This window comes from Dunckerocampus dactyliophorus, chromosome 2 (assembly GCF_027744805.1).
Source record: "Dunckerocampus dactyliophorus isolate RoL2022-P2 chromosome 2, RoL_Ddac_1.1, whole genome shotgun sequence".
Classification (NCBI taxonomy): Eukaryota; Metazoa; Chordata; class Actinopteri; order Syngnathiformes; family Syngnathidae; genus Dunckerocampus; species Dunckerocampus dactyliophorus.
The window spans coordinates 48,936,991-48,964,778 of record NC_072820.1 but is presented as its reverse complement, the minus strand read 5'-3'; the positions used below and the strand labels follow the sequence as shown (position 1 = coordinate 48,964,778).

Here is a 27,788-nt window from a genome sequence, read left to right as displayed (position 1 = left end):
ACTCAATGCTAACTGGTGTATAAATCTATGCTTTATCAATGAATCAGTGAAGACGAGTCCGCCTCCTTCAACTCTCTCTCTCTTTCTCTCCCTCTCTCCGAGAGGGACCAAATGAGGCAATTACTCCACAAGGAAACATCAGATAGATGGCTTATTACTAGAAGATAACATCATACAGTGGGGAGAGATAAGAACAAAAGAAGAGGGGAGGTGAAAATAGTCTAATCGATCATCATCATCATCACCGCTGACGTCCGGCTTTGGCGCACATGATCCGCTTCCTGTCAGCGTCCAGTGCGGATGGACGAGCTTCCACTTTGAGGACTATCACCGCCGACACAAGCGGAGGAACAGAAGTGTCGTCTGCAGGGCTTTCCGGTGGACGTTTCGTCTTTATCGTCCTGATTTTGCTCGGCTTTTAAGTTGCCGGAAGCGAGCACCGCTTCTACAGGACAAACGGTAAGTCGCAATTGTGTGTCGGCGGCATAGTGGGACGCAGCGGGGGTTCGAACACATCTTTAAAGAACGGAATGGCATCATGTGTATTGTTGTTGTTGTTGTTGTTGCACTTTTAACACAAAAACTACTGTATTCTAAATAGAGAAAGTTCATTGTGACTGGAATCATTCCCCTTTGACTTTTGCTACCGGAACATACATGAATTTTTTAGCCATGTAAAATGTAGAGTCCGATTATTGACCATATGGCACCTGGAGGGACATAAATAGACTTAAAACATATCTTCAAAATAACAAGTGACACTATTATAGCACTAGTTCATCATCATTTGTGCCTGATAACGTTGTGTTATGAAGTAACAATGCCGAAAATAAACATTCATCTCACTATAGCACTGGAATGAATATTTTTGGAGTCAAACTTGCAGTATTGCTGATACCGATATTGATACAAGATCATTGAACGAGTTTGTGATTTTGCCTTTAATATGCTGCTCATGATTAGTATGATTATAATCGCAACACAACACAGGTTTTTGACAAACAACAACGACAAAAGTCAACTGTGCAACATAAAAACAAAAGCAGAAGCGAAAAATACTCTTTGGACTCTTTGCCACCAAATCCCTCCTGTGTCCAAGAAAAAAAAAAAAAACACAGATAGCCTAGTCCCTCACCACGTCATGCGTCGAAATTTGCGGCTTCACTCCATCACAAAAATGTATTAATTAATAAAACACTCTGTTTCCTGGTTGAATACGAGGTATTACTAAGCAAACTGTGCACATTTTTGCCTAAATTAAGCAATGCCACGCATAAAATTGATAAATGAGGTCAAATACACATATAAGGCATCCAGAAGACACATTCAAAGGCGTTGTGATGATATGTAGTATTGGACGCTGGTCACTAGGTGTCAGTAATGTCGCTGTAATGTTTGATGAGACACACAAGCATCGGAACAGCGTGCTTTTTGTCATGTTCCGCAGGACAGGAACGAGCCCTTCCTGTCCTGCGCTCGTATTTTGGTGTGCTCCACTTCCTGCTGGGGGGAAGCTGCAGCCGTATTTTTATTTTCCACCACCACCGTCTGTCTCTGCGTACTGGGGGTCAAGCCCTGGACTTATCCACGGAACGTGACACCTTTATTGCTGGTTCGATTGCTCTCACAACAGCCACAATAATCCCTAACAGAGGCTACGCTAGCGGCCGTGACCCATGCCAAGCTGAAACCCAAAACTCACTTCCTGCCCCCCTCCCACCTCCCCCGGTGTCCGAACACAACACGAGCACAAGTCTTAAATAGCTTCAATTCTCATATTAAGTCTACTTTATTGAGTGATACCATAGTAAATGTGGCTATAGGGGTGTTATTTCATGTCTAGAGGGCTCTAATCATGTTAAAAACTGTATTTAGAAGGCCATAAACAAGTTTTCTATGCTCTAACTACGGAAATGTTGGATTTCTAAGTATTTGTATTTGTGAATGTAAACTGAGGACAAGTATAAAATATCGATCTCATCACGCTCGTATCGATCTGATACGGATACTACCCATACCTGTCAACCCTCCACTTTTTCACCATATTTTGCCCTTTTTTTAATACTTTCACATGCTTTGCCCGTATTTTAACTTTCATGAAACAAAAACAAATTCGATCGGCTTCTGGTGGAGATAGAAATCGGTGATAGGAGGTCGAGCATTTTGCCGGAGTCCCTTATTTTCCCTCAGTTTCCGGCATTGTTCCAGAAAATTTCCCTTATTTCCAAAGGCAAACGTTGTAAGATACGACCCTTTGTGGCGATATCATCAAAACCGGATTCTGAGGCTGTGACATCCACATACAATGCGTGATGATGGCGGGAAGGTCATAGTGTTTTCTCATTCTCAGCATTAATCGGTGCCATTTCTTGGCTAATGTCACAGTTGTTATGCCCGCCACTCTGCCTAATTGCTATTCAGGACATGGAGCATCATGGGAGCCAAACAGGAGACCCCTGGATAGAGCCCTGTTTGTCTAACCCAGAGCCAGGGTGGGTGTATCGGTCTCACACAGGGCAGATCTGTACAGCAGACAAGTTGAATGCTCGAGAGATGTTTAAATTTTTGATGGCTTTCTGTCTGCCACACGATGATGACTGAAATCTGTGTCAGTTTTGTATCGGCAACCAAAGATTGTAGAATGAAAAAGTCAACTACTGTAAGAAATCCGTGTGAGAAAAAAAACATACTTTTCACCGTTGAGGCCACAGATATTCAGCACAGGCGTCAGCGTTATTTGACACACTTTTGGCAGTTGCTGTCACTTCCATGGCAACCAGGAAGTTAATCCATTTGGACTCCATGACTTACTGCACACAGTATTGTACATTCAATATTCATTCATATGCATCAGAGTGCAAAGGAATCCTTATTAAAGCATTGTTTTCCATCTGCGTTGCAGGATACACTCGTGAGTAGCGGTAGTGCTGTCAGCGGGCATATTCACAATTTAGGTTCAGCCAGCTGTGACACGTGGAGACGCATAATAACGCTTGAAGCTTGAATTACGTCTACATTCTTCAGGGTGAACGCTTCGGGCGGAATATGAAACTGAAAGGGTTTTTTGTGCCTCTGAATGGAAGAGGATGTAACAGCCCACCATGTATTTTTCATCCTGTTGGCCATCAATTACAGCGAGAACGTCCACCATTCAGACAGGAAATGGGCACATAACAATTGGACAGAAGGAACTCGGCCGAAGCGGGAAGAATATATAAAGGCCGTGTTGACCCGCAAATTCCGCAGCGAATTGCTTTAATCGATTACGTCAATCATCCTTAGCAATTAAAATGGAAACAGCGCTCCTGTACGTTGGAGCATGTGTGCGAGAGTTGAGGGAACTGACATTTAAACATCTAAGCGTAGAAATCTCGGTGTCAGAAAGGTGACCCCGATCTCCTTTGGAACAAAAAGAGCAAGAAGGAAGACGACAGTTTCATTTGACAAAGAGTGCATTATTCAAAACAGGCATCAGTGTGTTGCAAAACGCCACATACAACACGACACACACACAAAGACACCGGCTGCGGATGTCAGTCACTGACATTGACGGCCAGTCCGCCTTATAACACACACGGGCGATTTAAAAAAAACAAAACATTCATGATGTTTCCTGGGCTCCATCTAAGCGTGAGCTGATTTTAAAGGGGTCCCTGACGTGATTCATCAGCTTTCTTTAAATGTGTTACATATTGTTTGGAATTATGTTCTACATTGTTCCATTTTTGAAAGCGAACGGTGAATTAGCAAAAAATACATTTACAGGAGCCACCCTTGATGAGCTAGCTCTCGCAGTGACGCCATCGGGGTGACACCCCTCAGAGTAAACAAACGCTTCTCAAGGTAGATGGTCGACTTGGCTCAGCATATTTTTTTCCATCGTGCCAAAATCGTGTTGCTGCTGGATGTTAATAGTAGCCGTGTGATACTGTAAGTTTCTTTTCTTTTCCAAAAGAGGAAGGTTTAAGACAAAAATGGACGAAGGAGAGACAGATGGACCCCCACCTCGAATTCTGTTCCTTTGCAGTGATGATTTCACTGATGACTGCTATGAAGGAACACCTATTCGAGAAGCACTAGGCTTTTTTTTAAATCATCTTCAGCTTTTATCCAAAATGAAATCATTTTTATCTTTGCAACATTTTGAACATTTTATATGAACATTTTATACAACATTTTATACATTAGTCTGGACTAATGTAATGTACTCTACTGTGGAATAAGCCACAAATCACTCTCCTGCTTACAGTTAGTCCAGAACCAGAACTCCACGGCACGGCTTTTAACAGTAACCAGAAAAAGGGAGCCTAATACCCAAATTCTAGCCTTCTTCGGTTTCGAATCCATTTTAAGAAATGATTGTTTTTTTTAAGGCGTTGAATGGGCTGGTCCACTCAACTCAGTACATCTCGGACCTCATGCAAATTCAAATTCAGGTCCGAAGGCCAGTCCAACTAGTGGTGGCCAAGACGACACTTAAGACCAGGGGAGACCGGGCCTTTTCTGTAATCGGCCCCAAGCTGTGGAACACCTCTTCCAGCTCATGTAAAAACGGCCCCCACTGTTGAATGCTTTAAGTCTCGTCTTAAAAACCCACTTTTATTTTCTGGCTTTTAACTTGACGTGAGTTGTGAGTCTTGTATTCTTTTCTTTTCATTTGGATTGGTTTGACTTATCTTTGTTTTTATTTTTACTGTGTACCTATTTCTTTAATTTATTGTTTTTATCGTCGTTTTAAATGTTTTAATGTCTTAAATGTTTTTGTTTTTATTAGTTTTATTCATTTTACTGTATTTTGTATTTTTACTTCTTATTATTGATTGTTTTGCTACACTCAACAAAAAAAATATAAACGCAACACTTTTGTTTTTGCGCCCATTTTTTATGAGATGACCTCAAAGATCTAAAACTTTTTCCACATCCACAATATCACCATTTCTCTCAAATATTGTTGACAAATGTGTCTAAATCTGTGCTAGGGAGCACTTCTCCTTTGCTGAGATCATCCATCCCACCTCACAGGTGTGCCGTATCGAGATGCTGATTACACACCATGATTAGTGCACGGGTGTGTCAAAAATGCCCGTGGTAAGTCGTCAGTGTACACCTGCTCCCCATGCACGCCTGAGACCTGTAACATGAGTCATGTGACACCGGGGGAGGAAAAACAGCTAATTGGGCCCAACAGTTTAACATGGGGTGTACTAACTTTCGTTGCCAGCGGTTTAGACATGAATGGTTGCGTGTAGCAAATTTACATAAGCAGGAGTTTGAGTCACCAATCCTCTTTGTGTTTTTCTTTTGACGCTCTACAGTTGATGGTGGACGTCAAGTTCTTTTTGTTCTTGGGTTTTTAAAGGCCAGCACAGCGTAACAAAACAGCACACGACTTAAAAGAGCTTTTTGCAACAAACGGCAACGATCTCATCAGATCTGATTCATTCCTAAACGTTTTTAGACTTTATTTCTCTTGTGTATTTCTGTCAAATGTATCCAGGGGCGCCGCCAGGAATTCTGGGCCCCATGAAACAAAATCCCTCCCCACCCCCCCGACTCCGAAGCTGTGTAAATGTCTTGCTTCTTGTTGTTCAATACTAGCAGTGTAATATTTACTGCGAGTTGGAGTCGTCGATGCAACCGTCTGCATTTAGTGTGCAATTCACTATTTGATGCAAGAGAGTGGAACAAATCTTTTACAGTCTCACTGTAATTTTAATTGTAAAATTTCAAAATGTTTTTAACATTTATGAAAGACTTTAACAAACAAACAGTACATTAACTCAGTCAATCCCAGCCATTTTTCAAAATTGCGCTCAATGCCGGCCATTTTAGACGATTTTGATTGATTTTTCAAGGCACACGAAATATTGTGTTCTGTGGCTATATAAACATGGAACCTACCAAAAGAAAGATTAGATTAGTCTTTCACAAGAAAAAAAAAGTTTGTGTCTACTTTTTCCGTTCTTTAGTAATCAGCAGTTGAACATATGTAAGTTTCAGGAAAATATCAGTTCCCAACTAGAAAAGGGAGAAAACCAGCTTTTTGTGAAAACATACAGGTACATTTCAAGCATAACTTTCACTTTGACACAAATATGTTTTGCTTTTGTGACAGCTCAAATATCTAAACACCTATACCAACATAAACAACACCAAAAATGATTGTTTTACATCAAAATAACAATTTATTTACAAATATAACACCACCAACTATTTACAATTTTCACATTTGGAACTAAACTGTGTGTGTGCACGCGTGCGCATGCATTTCCTTATAATACGTAACCTTCTGCACGCTACACTTCTCCATGCTCTTCCTCGTCCTCCTTGCTGTCAAGTGTGTTTTTACATGCAAAAGATCCATTCCCAGCTCTTATCAAATGCACCTTTTTATGGCTTAAAGCTGCTCTAACAGTGACATCTTTTAGTGTGCACATGCTTCTTCACCTTATTTTTTTTGCCTATTTTGACATATAAGTACATCTTTGAGATCGGGGTGTTCGGGTACATGAAAACGTATAAATATGTCTTTGGTACTGAATGAGGTCACTTTTAAATCTGCCAACAGGAACATACATTTGAATTGGAATAATTATGTGTAAAATAATTTCTGTTTGAATTTCTGTGATCACAAAAATGTGTTTTGTTTCTTTGTAATTCCCACAGACTCCCTGCAATGATAATAAGTGACATGTCATTGAACACAGTGTTGCTCACCTTCTGCACTGGGACGGGGAGGGGTACAGTTATGGGGAGACAGGGTTGCTGCTGACTCATCTGTTGTTAAATCTGATACATGATGAATAATGCATGCCAAGCACTTACTTGTACTGATTAAATGTTGGTTAAAAAGGAGTTAGATGTCAGCTGACACTCTGCTAGCTAACAGCTAACAGGTTAATTTCCACAACACACAGACTGCCTGGGCTACAAAAAAAAACAGGTCACATATTGACTTTCTCTCTTTCCTTTTTTCACTCCCAGACAATATTTTAATAGGCACTGGCAGCATAGTTGAAGGTAGTGGTGGACCAAACCATTTCACGTAGCTATGGGGGGGTGGTCAGTCAGTGCGGAAGTTTACTTTTGGTCAATGTGGATTTTTAACTGTTACTACCAGATACAAAAGTATATTCAAGAGAAAACACAAGCAGATATTACCTATTTAATGGGGGCCCTGTCAGTCGTGCATGGGCCTTCGGAATTGTCCTAACTTTTCCAAGCGACACTTGAAATCGCTGTCCAACGGAATCCTCTTATGTATAAGAGTTCCAAAGTCACCATATCAGACTCCACTCATCTGATCACAGACAACTTCAGAGCTCGGGGGAGTTTGTTTCAGACCTCAAGGACGTGCTTGTACTGGCCAGACACAACGACCTTCCTCTGCAGTTGAACGGTTAAGCGAAGTTAAGGTAAAGAAAATCTGAGAGTGTTAGTAGGCGCAACCTCAAAAAATGTCATTAATTTTACAGTCGACATCATAAAGCATGTAGGCAATGTCTTAGCATTCAAGTGTCATACTTGCACTGTTAATATTGATGCACAGTAATACACTATTACAGCACTGTCAACTTATAATGCACTTCAATTGTTTGCTTAAAAACATGCATGTCAGGTTAATTTGAGACTGTTTTTGTTTGCATGTATGTGCCCTGTGATTAACTTGTGACCAGTCCAGGTGCACCCCGACTCGAAAAAAATTGGGTTTATCGGGAACTGGGCTCTAACTCCAAATATCAGAAGCAGTAAGGCGTTGAGCTGTGAGCTGGGATGCATTCCACATCCTAAAAGGACATCTCATAATAAACCCAGCTCTCATTCACTCGAATCAAAAAGCATCAATCCAAACTGACCTTTGGAGGCGTCAGGAAGCAAAGACCGGTCAAAATAAACTCACTGGCCATTCCGAAGCACATATGCACACTTTTGGGGTGCGCATACATCATTCATGTAAGGTACAGTAGCCTTAAATGACCCCTGTAATGAGCTGGTGCTATAAAATAAAAATAAAAAGCATATATAAAAATAAACTTCCCTATGAATTGGTAATCCTATAAAAATACGTGATAACACCAGTAAAAGGTTAAAACCCCATCATTTTTACATGTTTATGTCTTTACGCTTCACTGATTGTTTTTTGTCAAGCGCTGACGTTCTTTTGAGATTTTGCACTGTGTTTCTTGAACGCACCATAGTTGTGTTCTGTGATACGTACGAGTTTCTTTGGCTACGGAAGGCCATTTACGACCCACAGAACATTCTTAAAAATATATTTTAACATGAAAACATGAAAAAAAAAAACAACAACAACAGCAAAAATTGAAAAAAATCGTCAGTAAGAGAAAAAAGTGGTAATTTAACATGAAAAAGTTGGAATTTTACTAGAATGTCATACTATGAGGGAAAAAAAAACATTTTAGTAGCATAAGGTTGAAATATTAAAGAAAAAACTTTTTTTAAGTCATATAACATTATGAAAAACAAACAAAACCGTTAAAAAAAAAGTTGTGATTTTTGGAAAATTCGGAGTCCAAATATTCTGTGAATAAAGTCATAATGTTATGAGGAAAACCTGTACAAGGAGAAGGTTGAAATGGAAAAAAAGAGCTGTAATTTTATGAGGAAAAACGTTAAAATATTAAGAGAAAAAAGGTGCATTTTTCTGAGAATGAACTCGTAACATTATGCGGAACAATAATGTAATTTTTGTAGCATAAATTTGAAATATTAAAGAAAAAATATGTTATTTATCAAATGTTGTGATATAAGAAACAAACAAAATAAAGTTGACATTTTTGGGAAATTAAGTTGGGGAAAAAATTATAATATGATGAGAATACAGTCCAAATATTATGGGAGTAAAGTCATAATATTACGAAAAGAAAATGTGCAAAGATTATTTGAAAAGAAAGTTGAAATATTTTGAAAAAAAAAAACAGCAGAGACCGAAGTTGATATGAATAATAGGCTTTTTCACCTATATGACAAAGCTGAAATGCTGTTTTTTCTAGAAATATGTATCATTTCTTAGCATATCTCCATGTGTTGCTTTACAAAATATCAAAGTGGTCAAGTTGTGTCCTGTCAATTTTCAGTACGTCGCCTGACCTCTACATTTTATGCTTTAAATGTGTTTAATAAGTGTGTGCGGCATATTTAGGGCTTAAACTTGGATTGTGTCGTGCCTGAACAATGGCAATTAAAGAGAGAAGGGGAGGGTTCTGAAGCTGAACCTAATCTAATAATTACAACAGAGCACTTTTACTACAAATTGTGATACGAAATCGGAGGACGTCAACGTCAAGCTAGCAGAAGGTTTCGGAGGGGGAGGAGTGAACCGTGTGTCATTTTATGGGCTTATCAATTACTCAATGAACTCATTCAATACCAGACGGAATTATTTCTTTTTTATAATCCCGATCCCAACAATGTATTTATACATCTTTTAAGTTTGTTTTTTTTTGCGTGAGAGGCAAAAAGAGGTGGTGATTCAACTCTGCACTATTGCATGTCACTTTCAGAGCACTTTTAAGCCATAAAAACGGCCACAAGGTGGCGGAAGTGCATTTGATAAGACCTCGGCAGAGATCGTGTGGATGGAAAAATCACACATGGCAGCAAGGAGGAAGTGAGAGAGCGTTGAGGAGTGTAGAAACAAGCTTTTTCTTTCTGATGAAAGACGGGAGACTAATACTTATTTTGGTACGTGTCATTGTTTGTATCGCCATAGAACACAATATTCTGTGTGCCTTGAAAGATTAGTCAAAATCGTCTAAAATGGCCGCTACTGAAGGGGTTGCCTTTTGAACAATGGCTGGGATTGAATGAGTTAATATGCAATCTCAAATCAATGACTGAGTTGCTCAGCTTGTCAGAGAGTAGTATTAGGGAAATGAAATCAATGGTGGCCCATTAGCCAAGCAGAGCTTCCTTCCCTCCAATGACCCCAAAACATGTTTGATTCTGTGTGTCTCCATCTCTTTGGATCTGACTTGTGTTGGTGAATCATGGCAGGCAGGATGTGCAAGTGCATAAACAGTGTGTGGGTTTTATACGAACTGTCAGTCAAACTGTAACGTAAAGGCTGCCTCGGTTGTGCGCTGAATGTTTATGAGCATTCCCATGCTTGTGTTGTTTGTGTGTATGGTTCGGACTATCACTCAAAGTCAGATGTTTCTTTATGGCCGACCACCACCACGTCGTCCCAGCTCGCCTTGGCCTGAGCGGGCGTGTTGACAATGGGAAGTCGTGAGACAAATGATTTAGCACCCGTCAGTCAGGCCACAAGGACGAGCCATGTGAAAAGAAAGAGGTCAGAAATGGAGGCTGGAAAAACGATGGAGGCTTTCAGAGAAATCGTTGAGGGAGCTGGGGGAGGGAGCGAGGCAGAAAAACAAGTCGGAATGAAAGAGAATTTAGAATTTGGCTCGGGGGTCATTACAGAGCTGAAGTTCCTGCGAGCAATTTTCCACAACAAATGACAGCTCGTATTTTTGTGCAGCATTTTGCCTAATGTCAGCTCACAGGAGCAGTGCCTGGCTTGTGGGTCCCATGAGCACACTGCCCCCTTCTTACCAGAGTTACCATAACAACCGGTGAGGCAGACCAGCAGCGATGGCGACACACAGATGTGAGCTTGGCTTCTGCCCCAAGCACTGAGGCTGCCAGGTGTGCTCGGGAACATTGTCTTACCTACATATTTTGCGGATATCCTGTGCATCAAATGTTTCTCATTGGTACTTTAAAGGGACCCTGACACGATTCATCAACTTTGCTTAAACATGTTGTATATTGTTTGTAATTATGTTCTACATTGTTCCATTTTTGCACGTGAATGGAATTTGCAAAAATGACATTTATAGCAGGTGGACATGTGGAACTGTCAAAAAATGATTCACGAGATGTATTCCATTGTAACCTTCATGTTCAAATAAACTAAACCAAACCAAACCAAACCAATAGTTGATGGCGTCAGCCGCTGGTCAGTCTCCTTTCCGGAAGTGACGCTATTGGAGTACTATCGCTCGGGTTAACAAACGTAGCGGTGTACGAGACAGAGGATGTTTACAGTGATTATAGCCCAGATTTCAGCAATGTATCAGTCATTTTCGAGGAGAAACGAAGGGAGAAATATTTGGAGATGAAATAGAGAACTTGCAGAACATGGACTTAAAGCCTTAAGACATGGAGATGACATGGTAAGTGTAAATTATTCTGGAGTTGCTTAGCCTTCAATTATTGTTTTAAATTGACTTCTTAATGAGCGTAAAGAACAGAACTTTAGGTGGGCGTCCATCTGTCTCTTGTTCTCTGCACTTGCTTCATCAAAATTGTTGTCTTAAACCCTCCTCTTTTGGAAAAGAAAACAAACTTACAGTGTCACTCGGATCCTGTGAACATCCAGCAGCAACACAATGTTTTGGCAGGACTATTATTTTGATGAAAAATATACTGAACTAAGTCGACCATCTTCCTCGAGAAGCATTTGTTCTGCTTTAATGAGAGGTGTCACCCGGATGGCATCACTTCCGGAAATGGGACTGAACAGCGGGAGCTAGTTGTCATGGGTGACGCCATCAAGTATAAATGTCATTTTTGCAAATTTACCATTTGCTTTAAAAAATGGAACAATGTAGAACATATTTACAAACAATATATAACATATTTAAGCAAAGCTGATCAGTCATGTCAGGGACCTTTTAATTGTTCAGTGTCTGTACCAGCATGCGGTGTGTATAAATGTGCATGTAAATACGTGACTGACATTGCTTTCAACACACCAGTGGCAGGAGAAGTGCGTGTCTGACCATCCAAGCATAAACTTTCACACGGCTATGTTTTGGCTTTGATACTACCAACCAAAGGCAGAGTATTGCTAGAGCGACTCGGTCGGTAGCGTTTATAGACGAGCAAGTCATAAAAGTCTCATCTGACCACATCATGTGCGCCGAGAAAAGGAAAAGCCATCACCATGGAAGTGATAATGTACATCATCAGACGCTGAGAGAGGAGAAACACCCACCGATATTGGTCACACTTTTGGTCTCAGTCGCTAAAGACCATGTCCTTGACCATGTAAAAGGATCTGCTCCTATGAAAGCGACAGTGATAACTCAGCAATGTTTTACTATTGAGATAGAAAGGTTGGTCGTGCTCTAGAGAAGAGGAGGCTAGCCTGGGACAGTACAGTATTTTACGAAGGCGGAAAGGCCTGCAAGTGACCTCATCTTCTCCTGCCTCTTCTAAGTCCTCCTCCCAATAAACAACATGTTTTATTATTATATCTTATGTCCTTCATGTGTTCTGTGTACAGTGAGAGTGACTTAGGAAGCTTCTTGTTGATGGTCTTGTAGCCCGTTCCAGTCTTGTGCAGATCCACAATCTTGCACCTGAGGTCCTTTGGCAGGCTCTTTGGTCTTTCCCATGGTGGTGGAGGGGTTTGAACGGAAGCGACTGTTCGTGTGTCTTCTAGTCACATAACGAGTTGAGTTTAGGCGTACTTTCCCAAAGTGCTGCATGAACACACAACTGCTATGTGGGCTTCTGAATTCTTTGAGTTTGCTTTCCTGCAAATACAGTTGACTTAATAACCTTTACTTAAAAAAACAGATCTATTATCTCAGACCTATTAAACAAGATATTCACACGAGTCAGCTTTGACTTTGGAAAAGAGTGACTCTTTTCTGATATGTTGCCGACCAAACCACAAACTCTTTGTGTTTGGTTCATATTGATTTGGTCCGTCGAGGGCCTAACTGATTACTCGGTTAATTGATTCATCAAAACAACAACAAAATAATTGTTAGCTGCAGCCCTAATTTAAACATACCAATACACAAATCCTCCAAGCGGTTCCGGTGTGCAAAATGGTGTTTGCGTATTAAGTCGTCCCTCGCGGTTCGAATATCGCTCCTTTGCTCATTCGCGGGGTTTTTTTTGTATTAGTCACAAAATATTGAAAGACAAGTTATATGTAGTATTGTGGTCACTAGGCGTCAGTAATGATACACTGATGACGTAACATTAGATTACGTTACCTTAACACTGCATGCAGTGAAAAAAAGTTCTCCTCCTTTTCTGTGTGGAAGTGGTATGTTTTTGGCCTCTTACTTTGTCCTTCTTCCCCACTCCGTTTGAAACACTTGAAGTTTAGAACAAATAAATTGGAGGTTAACTAATTAGCTGGGCAGCTTGCTATGTGCTATGAGCGACGCCCGTCTCTTATGTCCCTGTAGTGATTCCGTAGCCAATTTGTAAAGTGTAACTATAGGGGTGTTATTTCATGTCTACAGGGGTTCTAAAAATGGTAAAAAAAAAAAAAAAAATCTGGATTCAGAAAGCCTTAAACAGGTTTTCTATGCTCTAACTACCAAAATATTGTATTTATTAACATTGAATTGAGGAGGGGAAGCTCTTTTTTTCCGGCCTACATTATAAATGTGTTTTTTTATTTACTGCATATGTAAATTCTAGTATCTGCCATGATGTGCAGCTTGCTAGCAGGTAGAGCTGTTGCGCAAGGCTACTGTGTGACCGTTGGGGAAAGAAACCGCAGAGTAACAGAAGAGAGTCGCCAAACGCAACGCTAGTCGCTTTTAACAAAGACAAAGTGGCGGCGGATTGGTAAAGTCTCCGGATCAGGTCAGAACAACGGAATGAAAAATTGGAAAATGCTCCGGTGGAGGTTCATACTTCAAGATTGCTGATTCGCTCACTTCACTGTCAATCAAAAAGGGATTCCGCCTCAGACAGATCATCCAATCATCATGCAGAAGGCGAGTGTCCAGGCCAGCCCGCTGCCCCGTAGACCTCCAGAGAGACCGAGCGTCCGATGGGCGGGACAAAGCCCAGCATTTATCCAATGACCGTCCAGTATTGCACAGTGGAACATCCCACTGTACGCTTCCCCATCAAAGTCAGTAGACGCTGAGCGTGCGAGTGTGTAGAAGCGCCGTGGGAATGAATGAAAAGGAAGTGGTGTCAGTTACCTGTGATAAGCAGCTGATTGTGAACAAAAGATGAAGGTATTCTAGCACATATTTAGTCAATGAAATGCACACACAGCAGTACATATTTCACCAATTTTTTTTGGGGGGGGGGGCATTTTAGGGGAAGCTGAGCTTCCCTTGCAGTCTTAGAGCTATCGCCACTGGCTGAGACGGGACATGCCATGGCTGAGATCGAGTGAAAAAAAGGTTCTCCTCCAATGAATCATGAAAATTGAGGTTCGACTGAGGAGAAGCGGCATAGAAAATCTGAAAATGTCTGGACAAACTAGGTGTTGTTAATTAGGTTTCCTGTGGTATTTGTGGACCAACATCTGTCTCGTAAGCGTCCTGGCGGTTGCTTTTAACACAGATCTAAGTCCACAACATTAAGGTCAAATCATCCTATTACATTTTCACACCGTCAGCGGGGACACAACACTGACCTTGTTTTTAGAAGCACACAACAAAGACCTCTCTCCGCGGTGAAAACATCTACAGCGCCGACAGCAGCTTAGCTAACAAGCATCCGATTGTGCAGATTACGCATGTACCACAGGGGATTACTCAGGCTGAAATGAACAAATTGACCTCTCAACACTTAAATCCCTACACCAGCATGACAAAAGATGTGAGTCAAAAATCAGGAGAAAACACTAAAAAAAACATGCTGGAGTGTTATTGATTAAAGAAACCCTGCCATAGGCCATTGTTTTATTCCTTTCATTTTGTCCCGAAGTATCTAAGCCTTGCGAGAACACAAACTGCTTTAATAAAGTCATGATTTTTACCTATAGGATGCCTTTTGCTTTAATGTTTAGCTCATACTGTATTTTAATAGCCTTTTTCTGTGTCTGTTCCTAGCCTGGGGCATGCCAGTGTCTTTGCACTATGATCTCCCGCTGACACTTTTATCAGTTGAATATAATTAAAATCCTCTCGCAAAGGGGAAACACTGGAAAAAAATCAATGACAGTCCAAGGCCTTACTTAACATGGCTTTTTTTGTGCTTTGTCTTTCCAACAATTTAGATTTGGGACGTCCTTTCCGGGTTTGTACGGGTCTGTTTTCCTGCTTTTTGTTCGGAAATGCCTCTCTGATGTCTGAACAGTTTATGTAGGCCACGTTGGATTAATCTAGCTAAGCTATCCTCATAAATGCTAAATATAACATACAATATTAACATCCAATTCTTTGCTCATTCTCTTAGTTTAATAGTTTAATTCACACTGAAATATGGCATTGCATTGGTGTTACTAGAACACCATATACTGTAGAGGACGTGCTTGATGTCAATTTAATGAGTATGAATATGATGCAAATTTGAAAATTAATAAGGCACAATTTAATTCAGGCCAAGAATCCCTTCACCAGGCAGTGCAATAAGACGTGAGTGCTTTCAATTAATTGTAGTCCCTGTGCAGATATGGGACTACACGGTCTCCATTCACAGTGTGTTCTGGAAGCTTTTACTTTTCTTATACCTGTATATACATATACAGTATATATGTATGTAACACAATACCTCGCCCCACCCTCCATCCTTCAGTACTAATAACATTTCTTCAAGGTTGGCAGGTCTGACAAATACTGAATACATGAAGAGTCTTTGACAGACCCTTAACAGAGAGAGAGAGCGCGAGAGTGAGAGCTGCAAGGTACTTGCAGAGAGTGTTTTGCCTGAATTAGCATTTTCTGGTGGGCTATATGCTCTAGCATTCTAAGTAATAGGATGTTCAGCATGTTTGGTGATGAAAAAGAAACAAAGTAGACCTTTTCAGCGCAGTCAGAATGTGTTTTTTGCATCCCAGTTACCAATTACGCAACTATTAAGGGCAATTTATTGCAGAGAAGCATGAAGCAATTTGACGCCCCTGCACAACCCGAAGCTCCATTGTTCCATTGAAGGATGATGATGGCGCCCCCTCCACTGTGCCATATGGAAAACATCTCAGCTGGGATCCCCTTGTCATGCCAGTAACGTTGGAAGCCGTCAGGGCGTCAAGGGAGAATAAAACTTCCTTCCACCTTTCAATGTCCCATGTTTGCTGCTCTCCTGCAAATTCCAAACGGCCAATTTTGTGGCCTTGAAGGACAAAGCCTTTGAAGATATTTTTTCTTCTTAAACCCCTTCTCTCGCAGATGCCGTCTGATGGTTATTGGACTGCACTCGGCACACGTAACGACCTTCATTTGGGCCGAGGATGGTCCCATGAGTTGATAGGGCCTAGGGCGTTTTTTTGGATCTACCAATTGCCCTTTTTGTACCATAACCCTCAGGATGTTTGAAGAAGTTTGAAATGACTGTCTTACTGCGCCCAACCTCAGCAGCAATGAGGTGGTGCTTGCTTATGCAGCTCAACAATTCCACCGCCTTCAAAAAGAGAAAGCTATTTTGCCTTTGCCATCTAGAGATCATGACAGGGTGAATACCTGACACAAAATGACATTCAATCCAAAAGATTTTGGCTTTTAAAGGCTGTGGTCTTAAACTTTTGATTAGCTGATGAACAGCCTATTTCACTTTCATGCTTCTTTGCAATAAATTGCTTAGTTAATTTTTTTTTTGCCTCACTCGCATTTCTTCTTTCTGCATTTTGAAGCTCTACTTAGAACATCCAACAGTGCAAAATGTAAATTCATGCAATTTTTCAACAGGTCTTAAAATTTTGATCAGGTGTGCATAGTTGGGATGCTTGATTATCGGACCGATATGAGGAATTATGACATCATACCGAAAATACCATAACATTAAATAAAATAGGTCCAATAACCGATTTAAAAAAAACACCTCCAATGAGGCGAAATTACCCGTACTATAGGTGGGATAGCATGAGCAAATCAAGCGCTTCTTTTCTGTGATGTCCTGCAAACAGCATGTGGTAGTGTCCACTGAGCTGACTTGTAAGCAAACATGGCGTAGATTTGCGGGACTTCTCACTGTTTCTGAGGAAGACATTTCGCCAAATGCTCAAAATGTTCTGCAAACATTCCAAAACTCATCAGCCTCCTGAATTGACAGCATCGCTACAACACCCGGGGCTTGTTCCTATCGCTGCAACGTTTGAAAAGTGCAAAAAAAGTTGCCCGAGACGAAAGCGATCTGTGATTTCATCACGGAAATCATGGCGCTGAATGACCAGACCTTTAAAATTGTTGAAGATACCAGCTTTTGTCAGCTAGCAAACGTCCACCAACATACACTACCGGTCAAAAGTTTTAGAACACTCCAATTTCTCTGGAGGAAAAACGTACATTTTTAAGTGTTAAGATGGTCTGTCTCTCTTCCAGTATTAATTCCCTTTTTTCCTGCCATTTTTGTAGCAACAAAGGACTTTATCCAGTACAATGCTGTGCAACTGACGTTCACAAGGGTGTGGTACCACAGTGTGTTCCGAACACTGTTTTTAGGCAGACAGAGGAGGTAGTAAGTACTCCAGAACTTGGAACATCATTCTGAAATACACATTATTTTTCAGTTTTGGGTAAACTTACTTTTTTTTTTAACCTCTGGCACTTCGCCACTTACCTTTTTGTACCATTTCAAGCTATTCATTGGACTTGGATGTCTTGAATTTCAATAAATAACTGGAAAAACTGGGGTGCTGTAACGCTTTTGACCGGTAGTGTGCGTCCGCACAGCCACACTGGCTGGCGTCCGTTACGTATGCAGTCTCGAATTGCACATTTCAGACTTTAAACGCACCAAATGGGATATGAACGCATGGCTGGGGTATGTGCATACGATTGTTTTATTACAGTGTGAGAGGGAGATGAAATCAAAGATAGAACTCAATGAAGATGCTGGGAAAGGGAGCAGGTGCAAGACAAAGTACTGTAGCCCTATTTGCTGTCGCTCAGTCAGATTGACAGGCTCAAGGTGACGGTTCCACATGTATTGTAGCGACAACCCTGCAAATCTTGCAGAGATTTGCTGCTGGGCCGCAGGGAATTGAAGAGGGAGTCCAAGGCAGTTTTGATGTGAACAAAGCTGTGTAGAAATTCCAGAAGTGATGAGTTGAAATGAAAGGAAGATGCTGCAGCAATATGCCGCCAGCAGCCAATGTTGATGTTTTTGATCAGACAATTAGATTAGAGATGGATGCAGCCGCAGGTTTGTTTTGGTGTAAAAACGTTTTTTAAGGCATAAAACTGAACCCAGTGTGCTTTTGCTGCAAGTTCAAACAGAAAATCGTTATTGTCGTAGCAAAGTCTACAATGGAATTGCAGTTTGTGCTGCTGCAACGCGCAAGAGCGAAACCGAGGGAGAGCGTATGTTTGTGCATGCATTAACAAGACAAGAGAGACATCCTTGTGGCAAATCTTTTTATAACATCTTTCATTAATTGGAGGCCACAATAGAAGCTGCTGCCATTCCACGAGACAGAAGCTGTTAGCGTACATTGAAAAGAGGCCAGGATGAGGCACGACTCTTTCCATCTGGAACTTTATCAGCCCTCTTTTGCCGTGGCACATTATCTGATTAATCGACAGCTGTTTTGATATTCCATTGATCATTTTTCAATTTGACATTGTAAATATCCTCTGATTTCAGCTTCTCAAATGTGAATATTTTTTAATTTCCTTAGTCATCCATGAAAGCAGGCCTGTTATCTTTGTGTTTTAGGGAAGATATTCACACACATCAGCTTTGACTTTGGAAAACAGTGATGTCATTTCTGATATGTTGCGGACCCAACCACTGTTTGTGTTTAATTCATATTGATTCGGTCCGTCTAGGGCCTAACCCAGGGGTGTCCAGCCTTTTTCACCAAAAATCCAACTATTATTGTAATATTGTAACTTTTGCCCAACCTAATTTTCCAAAAAATTGCAACTTTATTCTTTGTTTTGTTTGTTTCTCATAATATGACTTTTTTTCCTTTAATATTTCAACTTTATGCTATTTTTTCTACCCGCTTTCTATATTTATACTGTCTTAATGTTTTGTCTTTATTCTTGTTAAATTACTGGTCTTTTTTCCATTTTCCATTTGTTCTTTTCTTTTTTTTATTTTAATGTGGCAGAGGGCCGAGGCCCATTAAAAAAAAAAAAAGGGCCATAAATCTGGACACACGTGGCCTAAACGAATTCAGTTAATCAAAACAACAGGCTTCAGATTAATCGACTAAAAAATAATCATTAGTTGCAGCCCTATTTCAAAACATACAAATACATAAACTCTGACTGGTTCAGTCCAGTGCAAAATTGTTTTGAAAACCTCAGTTTTCAAAGCCCCAGTTTTTGTATGATTTGTTTTTCGACAAAAATTTAAGCCAAAATGTTGTCTCGGTTGTCAGTTGTGTCGGTTAATCGAAACAAGTTTCAGATGAATCGAATAGACGAGATATTTACCCACATCAGCTTTGATCGACAAATTTGCCTCTTTTCTGCTATGTTGCGGTCCAAACCACTAACTGTTTTTGTTTGCTTCATATTGATTTGGTCCGGATTATTCGACTAATCCAAAAACAAAATAATCGTTAGCTGCAGCCCTGATATCCTACAAGACATCCTTCCATTGTTTACAGCACCTGAACATGTTCTGCAAACAAAGTTAGAACAGTAATATTATTTTGAGTCCCGATGCTGACAAAGATGAATTCTTTTCATGTTGACCGTCTTTGAGTCAGGCACTTTGACAGTGAGATGGATCGAAGCAAAAATGCACAATCTCGAGCGGCATTCTCGAGAAGGAAGACATCTGCCTGTCTTGGGTTGTAGTCCTCTAAATCTGGTGCTTCTCCCTCGTGAATGCCTCTTAACATCCTCGCGTTAAGAGGTTGACTGTATTGTGTGAGGCTTTTAGCCTGCCCATATGGGTTATGGGTGAACTATTGAGGGCAGCAATGAACTCGGTTACAGTTGCATCGTATGTGTCCGATATAATAGTTAGCATGCACTAATATGGTGGGAAAAGTCAATATATTAATTATATTATTATACGTTAGCATGCATATATGAGTAATATATTCCTTCACTTACTTGCAGTTCATTTCTTAAAAAAAAAAAATTTGGCGCTCAATTTAAATAATGTTCTGTGACGGCATGTGTTTTTGTATTTAAATATGTACAGTACATATTAATGAACATGTACATGATGTAAATGTTAGATTCTAGCCAGAGGCTATTTTACAGAAGAAAGACAGGCTGATGTTATCATGCAGTATAGTGCAGCAACATACCGCAGTGGTTGAGTCGACAACATTAAATAGAGAAATACTGGTTGCATGTACATAGAAGGTATTGTTTGCAGGTCTTTTGTGCAGTTTTGTATGTTTTAACGCACCTGTGTTTCTCTTCCCCGTATGTTGTTGTATGGTTTATGAAATGTAACGCATATCATTTCCACTTCTCCTCTCTCTGCTTTAGTTTCTCGAGATGTACAACAACCATGGCCGTCTTGTGGTCGTCCACACTTGTCCCGATCATTCTGGCTTTAGTGTCCAAAGCGTCAGTCGGCTGTCCGTCTGGTTGCCGCTGTTACAGTCTCACAGTGGAGTGCGGCTCTCTTGGAATCAAAGAAATCCCGCAGGGTGTCCCCTCCTTCACTGAGGTCAGTGGGAAAGTTCAGATTGCAACTCACGTCCACGAGCGATCAGAGATTTCCTATCTGTCCACTTTTCTGTGATCCATCCAACCATTTTTCCAATGACAGTCACATCTTTGGATTATTTAGAGTCTCCGGTTAGCCCATGTTTTCAGCAAGCACAGAGAGAACAGTCAAAGTCCACACAGAGTTTGTAACCCAGATCTCCTGACTATGAGGCAGGCGTACTACTACCCTCTCTGTCATTCATTTTAGCTTATTAGAGTGAAACGATTGTGGTTAATCATTTTGTCGCGACCCTCTCAGCTATAAGCCTGAGGGAGGGGCAGTGACTCAGAGAGTGACCCTCTGATCATCTGTCAGGAAGATGTTTAACATCGCTTGGTCTTCTCTTCATGGGGTCAGGCTCCCAACATTAGTGCGGCTCATGAATATTGATGAAACCATGTCTCGAATAATTCCTTCCATTAAGTCTGTCTTGTTGATTGTACTTTATCTCACGTCCTTTGTTTTCTCTTTGGAAAACACCAGCAGTGAGTGTAGCATGTGATTAATCCAGGAAACATCCATACATTATCTATCACTGCTTAGAGAGTTGTTGTCTTCAAACATCCACACAATATGTGTTTGTTAAATGTTCCTCCTGTTTGGTCTGATTTGCATTTTGGCTTTAGAACACAATGACAATAAGATCGAGAAGTAGAGAACACCTCTGCCAAGTCACAAAACCCTTGGACCATATATTATAGGGCTGTAAATATCTGGAAGCATTCCCACATGGGTAGGGTTGGTACTTTGGTCATAAAAATATACAATTTGAAACCATGACTCCTCATTAATTGCTTCGGAATTGTCCATCCATCCATCTTCTTCCACTTATCCAAGGTCGGGTGTCAGGGGCAGCCGCCTAAGCAGGGAAGCCCAAACTTCCCTCTCCCCGGCTACTTCGTTCAGCTCCTCCCGGCGGATCCCGAGGCCTTCCCAGGCCAGTTGAGAGACAAGGTCTCTCCAATGTTTCCTGGGTATTATCTAGCGGTCGAACGTGCCCTGAACACTTCCCTATGGAGGCGTCCGAGAGGCATCCTGACCAGATGCCCGAGCCACCTCATCTGGCTCCTCTCAATGCGGAGGTGCAGCGCTTCTACTCCGAATTTCTCCCGCATGACCCCCTATCTCTAAGGGAGAGCCCGGCCACCCTACGGAGAAAATGCATTTCACTTGTACCTGTGATCTTGTCCTCATGACCATAGTTGAGGGTAGGAACGTAGATCGACCAGTGGATTGAGAGCTCTGCCTTACGGCTCAGCTACCTCTTCACCACAACGGACTGATGCAGAGTCTGCATCACTGCAGGCACAGCAACAATGAATTGTAATATGTAATTAAAATTTTGGGCCATTATGATTTATTTGAAAGTCATTTCATCTGATTGTACCCATGATCTTGTCCTTTCGGTCACTACTCAAAGATAATGACCATAGGTGAGAGTAAGGCCGGAAAATTGACAGCTTTGTCTTTCGGCTCAGCTCCCTCTTCACCACGACTGAGCGATGTAGAGTCCACATCACTGCAAATGCCGCACCAATCCGCGTATCAATCTCGCATTCCACCCTTCCCTCACTCACACTTGGGGTAGGAGCTCACCTTCGAACCAGAGATGACACTCTACCCTCTTCCGGGCGAGAACCATGGACTCGGACTTGGAGGTGCTGATTTGCATTTGGCTAGGGCATCTGGACAGGATGCCTCCTTTGGTAGGTGTTCATGGAATGTCTGACCGGTAGGAGACCTCGGGGAAGACGTCTCAGGATCCGCCAGGAGGAGCTGGACAACAAAGCCGTATTTGTATTAGGCTGCTGCCCCTGAGACCTGACCTCGGATAAGTGAAAGAATGGATGGATGGATATGATTTATTTATACGGTGGAATATACCTATGCTGCTCGTCCTCATTAGGATCACGTGCAACCTAGAGCCTATCCTAGCTAACTTAAGGCGAGAGGCGGGTTATATCCCAGAGCGATCTCCATATTGTGGCCAACATGCTAACCACTAAGCTATTGTGCCACCACAAAATACATCTTCAGTGATTTTTAAAAACAAGAATTGGGTGCGCATGATTGATGATTGAAACTTGTTCGACAGACAAACCAACCAACAAATATGCAAAAATACCTATGCAAAAAGAGCATTCTTGTCCATATTCTTATATTATAACCTTATATTATACTGTATTATAGCCTTCATCAGTATGTAGACTCTTGAAGGCTTTGCTGTGTTTGTGCTTCTTTTTGTCCCTAGAGCACAGACAGTGATCCCAATCTCATGTCCCACTCACAGTCTATAAAGCATTCCCTTACTGATGAACTTTAACATTCAAATTCCCTCTTTCAACCCCACAGACCTTGTTCCTCCAGGACAACGTTATTGTTCAGATCCGTCTTCAGGACCTGACCCAGCTGGGTAGCCTCCATTACCTGTACCTTCAAAACAACAGCATTTCAGCTCTGGAGCCAGGAGCATTTCTCAGCCAGGGCCAGCTACTTGAGCTCGCCCTCAATGGAAACCTCATCCATTTGGTTACCCCAGGCATGTTCCGAGGTCTTGAGCACCTTCGGATCCTCTACCTTGCCGGGAACCAGATCACTCGAATACAGGACAACACCTTTAGAGGCTTGCAGGTTGGTTCGGAATATGCATCATTTGCATGTTAAGATTGGTGGATGGCTGCTTGTTTTAGCTTATAAAACTCCTGCCCCAAACTAACAGTCAAGTGACACAAATACAGTACTTTATGAATCACATATTTTTTTGCTGGCTACTGTTTACATTGGTCATCCTATGTACTGTCTTTGCAGCGCCTTCAAGAACTCCATCTGCAGGAAAACAGCATAGAACTGCTGGCAGACAAAGCACTATCTGGACTGTCATCTCTTGCTCTTCTGGATCTTAGCAGAAATCACCTCCATACCTTGGGCGCCTCGTCACTCACGCCACTTGTCAGCCTGCAGGTTCTCCGAGTCACAGGTACACATAATCTGTGTACTGTATCTTTTTTAATTTAAGATTGTACTCTGTCAGGAAACAATCAACAAAGCGAGAAAACAGTCAGAAACTGTGGACACAGAAATATGCCAAAAGTGACTGCCACTTGATAAACAATGGGATCCCTGAAGGGATTATCATGAGTGTTGCCATAGCAACAGTTTGATCAGAACAGGGAAAAAAGGACTAATCAAACAATACGACATTCTCAACTTGCAACTGATGTTGCAAAGATGAGTCAGGTTGGAGATGCCAATTAAATCAGCTTCTTAGTTTCTTCCAGTTTCCTTTTGAAAGTTTTTTCGACCTCTTATATTAGCTCTTCTAATGGTCCAGGTGGATTTGTGAAACTAACTCATTGGTAAAACAAATTATCTGGGATAGGATCATTGTATTCAAATTTGGGGTGTTTGTAATCTGATTTTTCAGTCTGGAACCACACAAATGCAGTGCAGCCCAGAAAGTACGGTATAAAATAGGGATGCTCCGATCAGGGTTTTATGCTGCCGATTCCGATACCGATCATCCGTGAGTGAAATCGGCCAATACCGGTCGCATAGATTAAGTGTACATTTTTAAATTGACTATGGGCTATGATATGAAAAAGGGAACCTTAAAATCCCATTCATTTAGACAAAAACATATTTGACTTACTTTTTCAAGAGAACATATACTGTATCACTGGTGAAACTTACAGAGGGTGAGAAGCCTTCTTTAAGGAGACTTTGGATGTGAGCGTACAGTTTGATGGCGTTCCAGCAGGACTTCCAGGTATCATGTAGCGGGGCTCCAAGTGAAAGAGCTGTCGGCACACCCGGTGTCTTCCACGCTGGTCATATGATCCGATGAATTTAATTACTTTTCAGGTTATTTGACTGTCACGCACATACGGGCGAGTGTCCAGCATTGGCTACATTAGCTGCCATCTGACTGATGATCACATCGTGAGCCTCGAAAACTCACCATGCGCCGTCAAGTGTTTGTTCTTCAAATGACATATTAAATAAAAGCTTTTATTTAATAGCTATATGCCGATCATGTGCTTTTTCACGGAAATCGGACAATTTTGATCAGTGGCCGATCGATCGGAGCATCCCTGGTATAAACACATTTTGAAAAAGGATGCTATTCCGCTGGTACACGGGAAAAAAAAGACAAGAAGAACGATGTCAAAGTTGCCACAGAACAGAGTCAGTCGTGTCTTGTATACATAATGTCTTCTAAACATTCCATTCCATGATAGTGACAAGGCTGTAAAGCATCACACACGTTATATGAACATCTTTTCACAGCGATGGATTTATGTTTACTGTGGGGGGGCGGCTGCTATGGCGACAAAATCTAAAATAAATCAGGATATAAAGACTCCTTTACGCTCATCAAGAAGCCGATTGAAAACAATAATTGAAGGATTCTGTGTTTTGAAGGCGACCAATCTTCATCTCCATGTCTTAAGGCTTAAGTCCATGTTCTGTAAGTTCTCTATTTAATTTCCAAATGCTTCTCCCTGTTTTTCCTCCTCAAAAACTATAGACACATCAAAAACATCAAATCTTGGCTATAATCACTGTAAACATCCTCCGTCTCGCACACCGCTATGTTTGTTTACTTGAGTGATAGTACTCCGATCGCATCACTTCCGGCGAATGAACAGTGAGAGCTAGCTCGTCATGAACTATAAATGTAATTGCTTTCGAAAATTTAACAATGTAGAATATAATTACAAACAATCTTAGCATATTATAGGCTCCAGCATACCCCCCTGACCCTAATGAAGAAAATGGATGGATGGATATAGCATATTTAAGCAAAGTTGATAAATCATGTCAAGAACCCTTTAAAACTGAGGTGCGTACCGAACTGTGATTATGGCACACCGTTCCACCACTAATTCAATACATTCACATTTTACTACCAAAGCCGTGAACAGCTTACCCAAATCAAATGGCAGAGTTTATTTAATTGCAATATTTCTTTTCCCTCCCTCCAGAGAATCCTTGGCGTTGCGACTGTGCTCTTGGCTGGCTGAGGACATGGATCAGTGAGGATGGGCAGCGGCTGCTAAGCTCTGCGGAGCAGCGTCGGCTGATGTGTTCAGAGCCACCTCGCCTGTCCCACCTCAGCCTGGGGGAGGTGGCTCCAAACAGCCTGGTCTGCATCCCCCCTGTTGTACAGCTCGAGCCTAGCCATTTAACTGTAAGACTTGGGGAGAGCCTCAGAGTCTCCTGTGAAGCCTCAGGATACCCTCAGCCTCAGGTGACCTGGAAAAAATCTTCAAATGGTAAGGCCCAGTTGTCCCCTCGAGGCTTGGTTCAAGAACTGGGTCCCAATGGTGAGCTTTTCCGGCCTGGCATTAGAGGAGCTGTCACAGCTCTGCCCAGCGCTGGCGGGGTGAAGATGGGAGGAGTCAGTGGGGTTGTGCGTGGGACGGAGGAGGGTGGTGAGAGGGACAGCTTTGACCCAGACATGGGCAGCGGCATGCTGTTCCTCAGCAATGTGACAGTAGCGCATGCTGGTCGCTATGAGTGCGAAGCATGGAACCCCGGTGGTGTGGCGAGGGTTACTTTCCACTTAGCTGTCAACATGTCCTCCTCCTCATATTCATCACAGTTCTGGCCGCATTTCAACACACATTCCTCTGTGTCCTCTTCGTCTAAATCCTTCTACCAGCCAGAGGTAGTGGACGTTAGCCAGGAGCCACTTTATGAGCAAGACAGCATGGACTTCAGTGCTCTTGGCCCAGCCACACAGACCGCTATTGCAGTTGGCATCTCCTTACTGGCGCTCACTGCTCTTCTCCTCTTGATTATGATCTACACCCGACACCAGCAATACCAGAAGGAAGAAGCGGGATCCTACTGTACAAGTAAAGAAGAAAGTATCATCTATGTGAACGATTACTCTGACGGACCCACAACTTTTGCACAGCTGGAGGAGTACAGCGACGACCATGGCCATGAGATGTACATACTTAATCGAGCCAAGCCGGCTGGGACGGCCTCGGCGAGGTGTCCCATGATGGGAGGGTACGTCCAACCAAACAGCATGAAAGAAGCTCTCCTGGACCATCAAGTGATTCACACCCTGTCCCGATCAGGAGGAATGGGGGTTCGGAGGAAACCAGGAGATGGCGGCGAGGGGCCACTAACAACAGACCCAGAGGAGGTCTTCCTCAGTCAAAGTCTCCTTTTTGGGTCACAGCTGGCGTATGAAATCCATTGCTAAGTGAGTTCCAACTGGAAACAATGTCTTGATGCAATTGATCAACGATATCAAAGGATACCAACCTGGTGCAATGAAGTGATTGTTGGAACTTACCAAAGAGAGGACATTATTGGATGCCTAATCGATTGTATATGCTCAATTGCGTGACATTGGATGGGTGAAAAGGATGCAGGAATAATATAATGAAACCATTCCAACTCTGAATCAACCCTTTAAAGATAATAATATCGCTACATACAGAACATAGGTAACATTTCATGATAGAGTGAAACTGTGACGCATCTAACCAGTTCTAATCGTGCTTAGACATTGTGTAATGACTGTCTTTTGTGTAAATATGATGACACTGATTTTAAAATGCAGTGTTTTTGTGGCCCTTGTTGTAGATGCCATTTTTTACCATAACACTGTAAATATTGTTGATGTTGTTGATAAGTTTTTTGATTCAAGTTGTATGAAACACATTATGGAATTAACTCCATTGGCATTTGTCTGTAGCAGCCAATTTACTGTGGTGTGGATATGTCATAATCCGTCTGCACTTTCTACATAATAAAATACATGTAAAATGATAAAACCAGTGATGTGTGTGACTTTGTTTGTACTCTTTCATTTCCAGGATTCCTGTATTTTAATATCCTGTATTTTTGGATGTACAATGTGTGGCCGGGAGGCCATTTTTAGCCCTCTAAAAATGAGTGATGAGCTGAGTTTGGTCGTATTACACTTCCCCAGTTCTGCGCCACCATGGGAAACCTGTGCATGGCAAGGTTTACCACGTCTTTTTACTGCTGTACTTTCTCTGTACCTGGGAAGCTATACACAGAATGTTCTCTGCAGACTGAACTCTGAGTAAAAGTACGGCTGTCAAGTTGAACAGACATGCCATAAAGTCTTGCACGTGTGTGTTTACACATAGTGGGCTGTTAGTCAAGCTGACGTACACCTGTTCAAGAAACGTATGTAAGTGCTCTTTGCAAGT

The 27,788-nt window shown here is 41.7% G+C and overlaps 1 protein-coding gene across 1 annotated transcript; it reads left to right on the top strand.

The window, feature by feature from the left end:
- The first annotated feature begins 22 nt into the window (after window positions 1–22).
- On the top strand, window positions 23–27,368 carry lrrc24 (leucine rich repeat containing 24). Its single transcript, XM_054769416.1, has 5 exons — window positions 23–459; window positions 20,361–20,544; window positions 22,939–23,217; window positions 23,395–23,563; window positions 25,572–27,368. The coding sequence occupies exons 2-5, from the start codon at window positions 20,383–20,385 to the stop codon at window positions 26,804–26,806; spliced, it is 1,845 nt and encodes a 614-aa protein (XP_054625391.1). The 5' UTR covers window positions 23–459; window positions 20,361–20,382; the 3' UTR covers window positions 26,807–27,368.
- The last annotated feature ends 420 nt before the right edge of the window (window positions 27,369–27,788 follow it).

Coding starts and splice junctions, on each gene's coding strand:
- lrrc24 (XM_054769416.1), top strand. CDS start 20,383: ATGGCCGTCTTGTGGTCGTCCACACTTGTCCCGATCATTCTGGCTTTA. Junction 20,545..22,938: donor GTGTCCCCTCCTTCACTGAG/GTCAGTGGGAAA, acceptor TCAACCCCACAG/ACCTTGTTCCTCCAGGACAA. Junction 23,218..23,394: donor ACACCTTTAGAGGCTTGCAG/GTTGGTTCGGAA, acceptor CTGTCTTTGCAG/CGCCTTCAAGAACTCCATCT.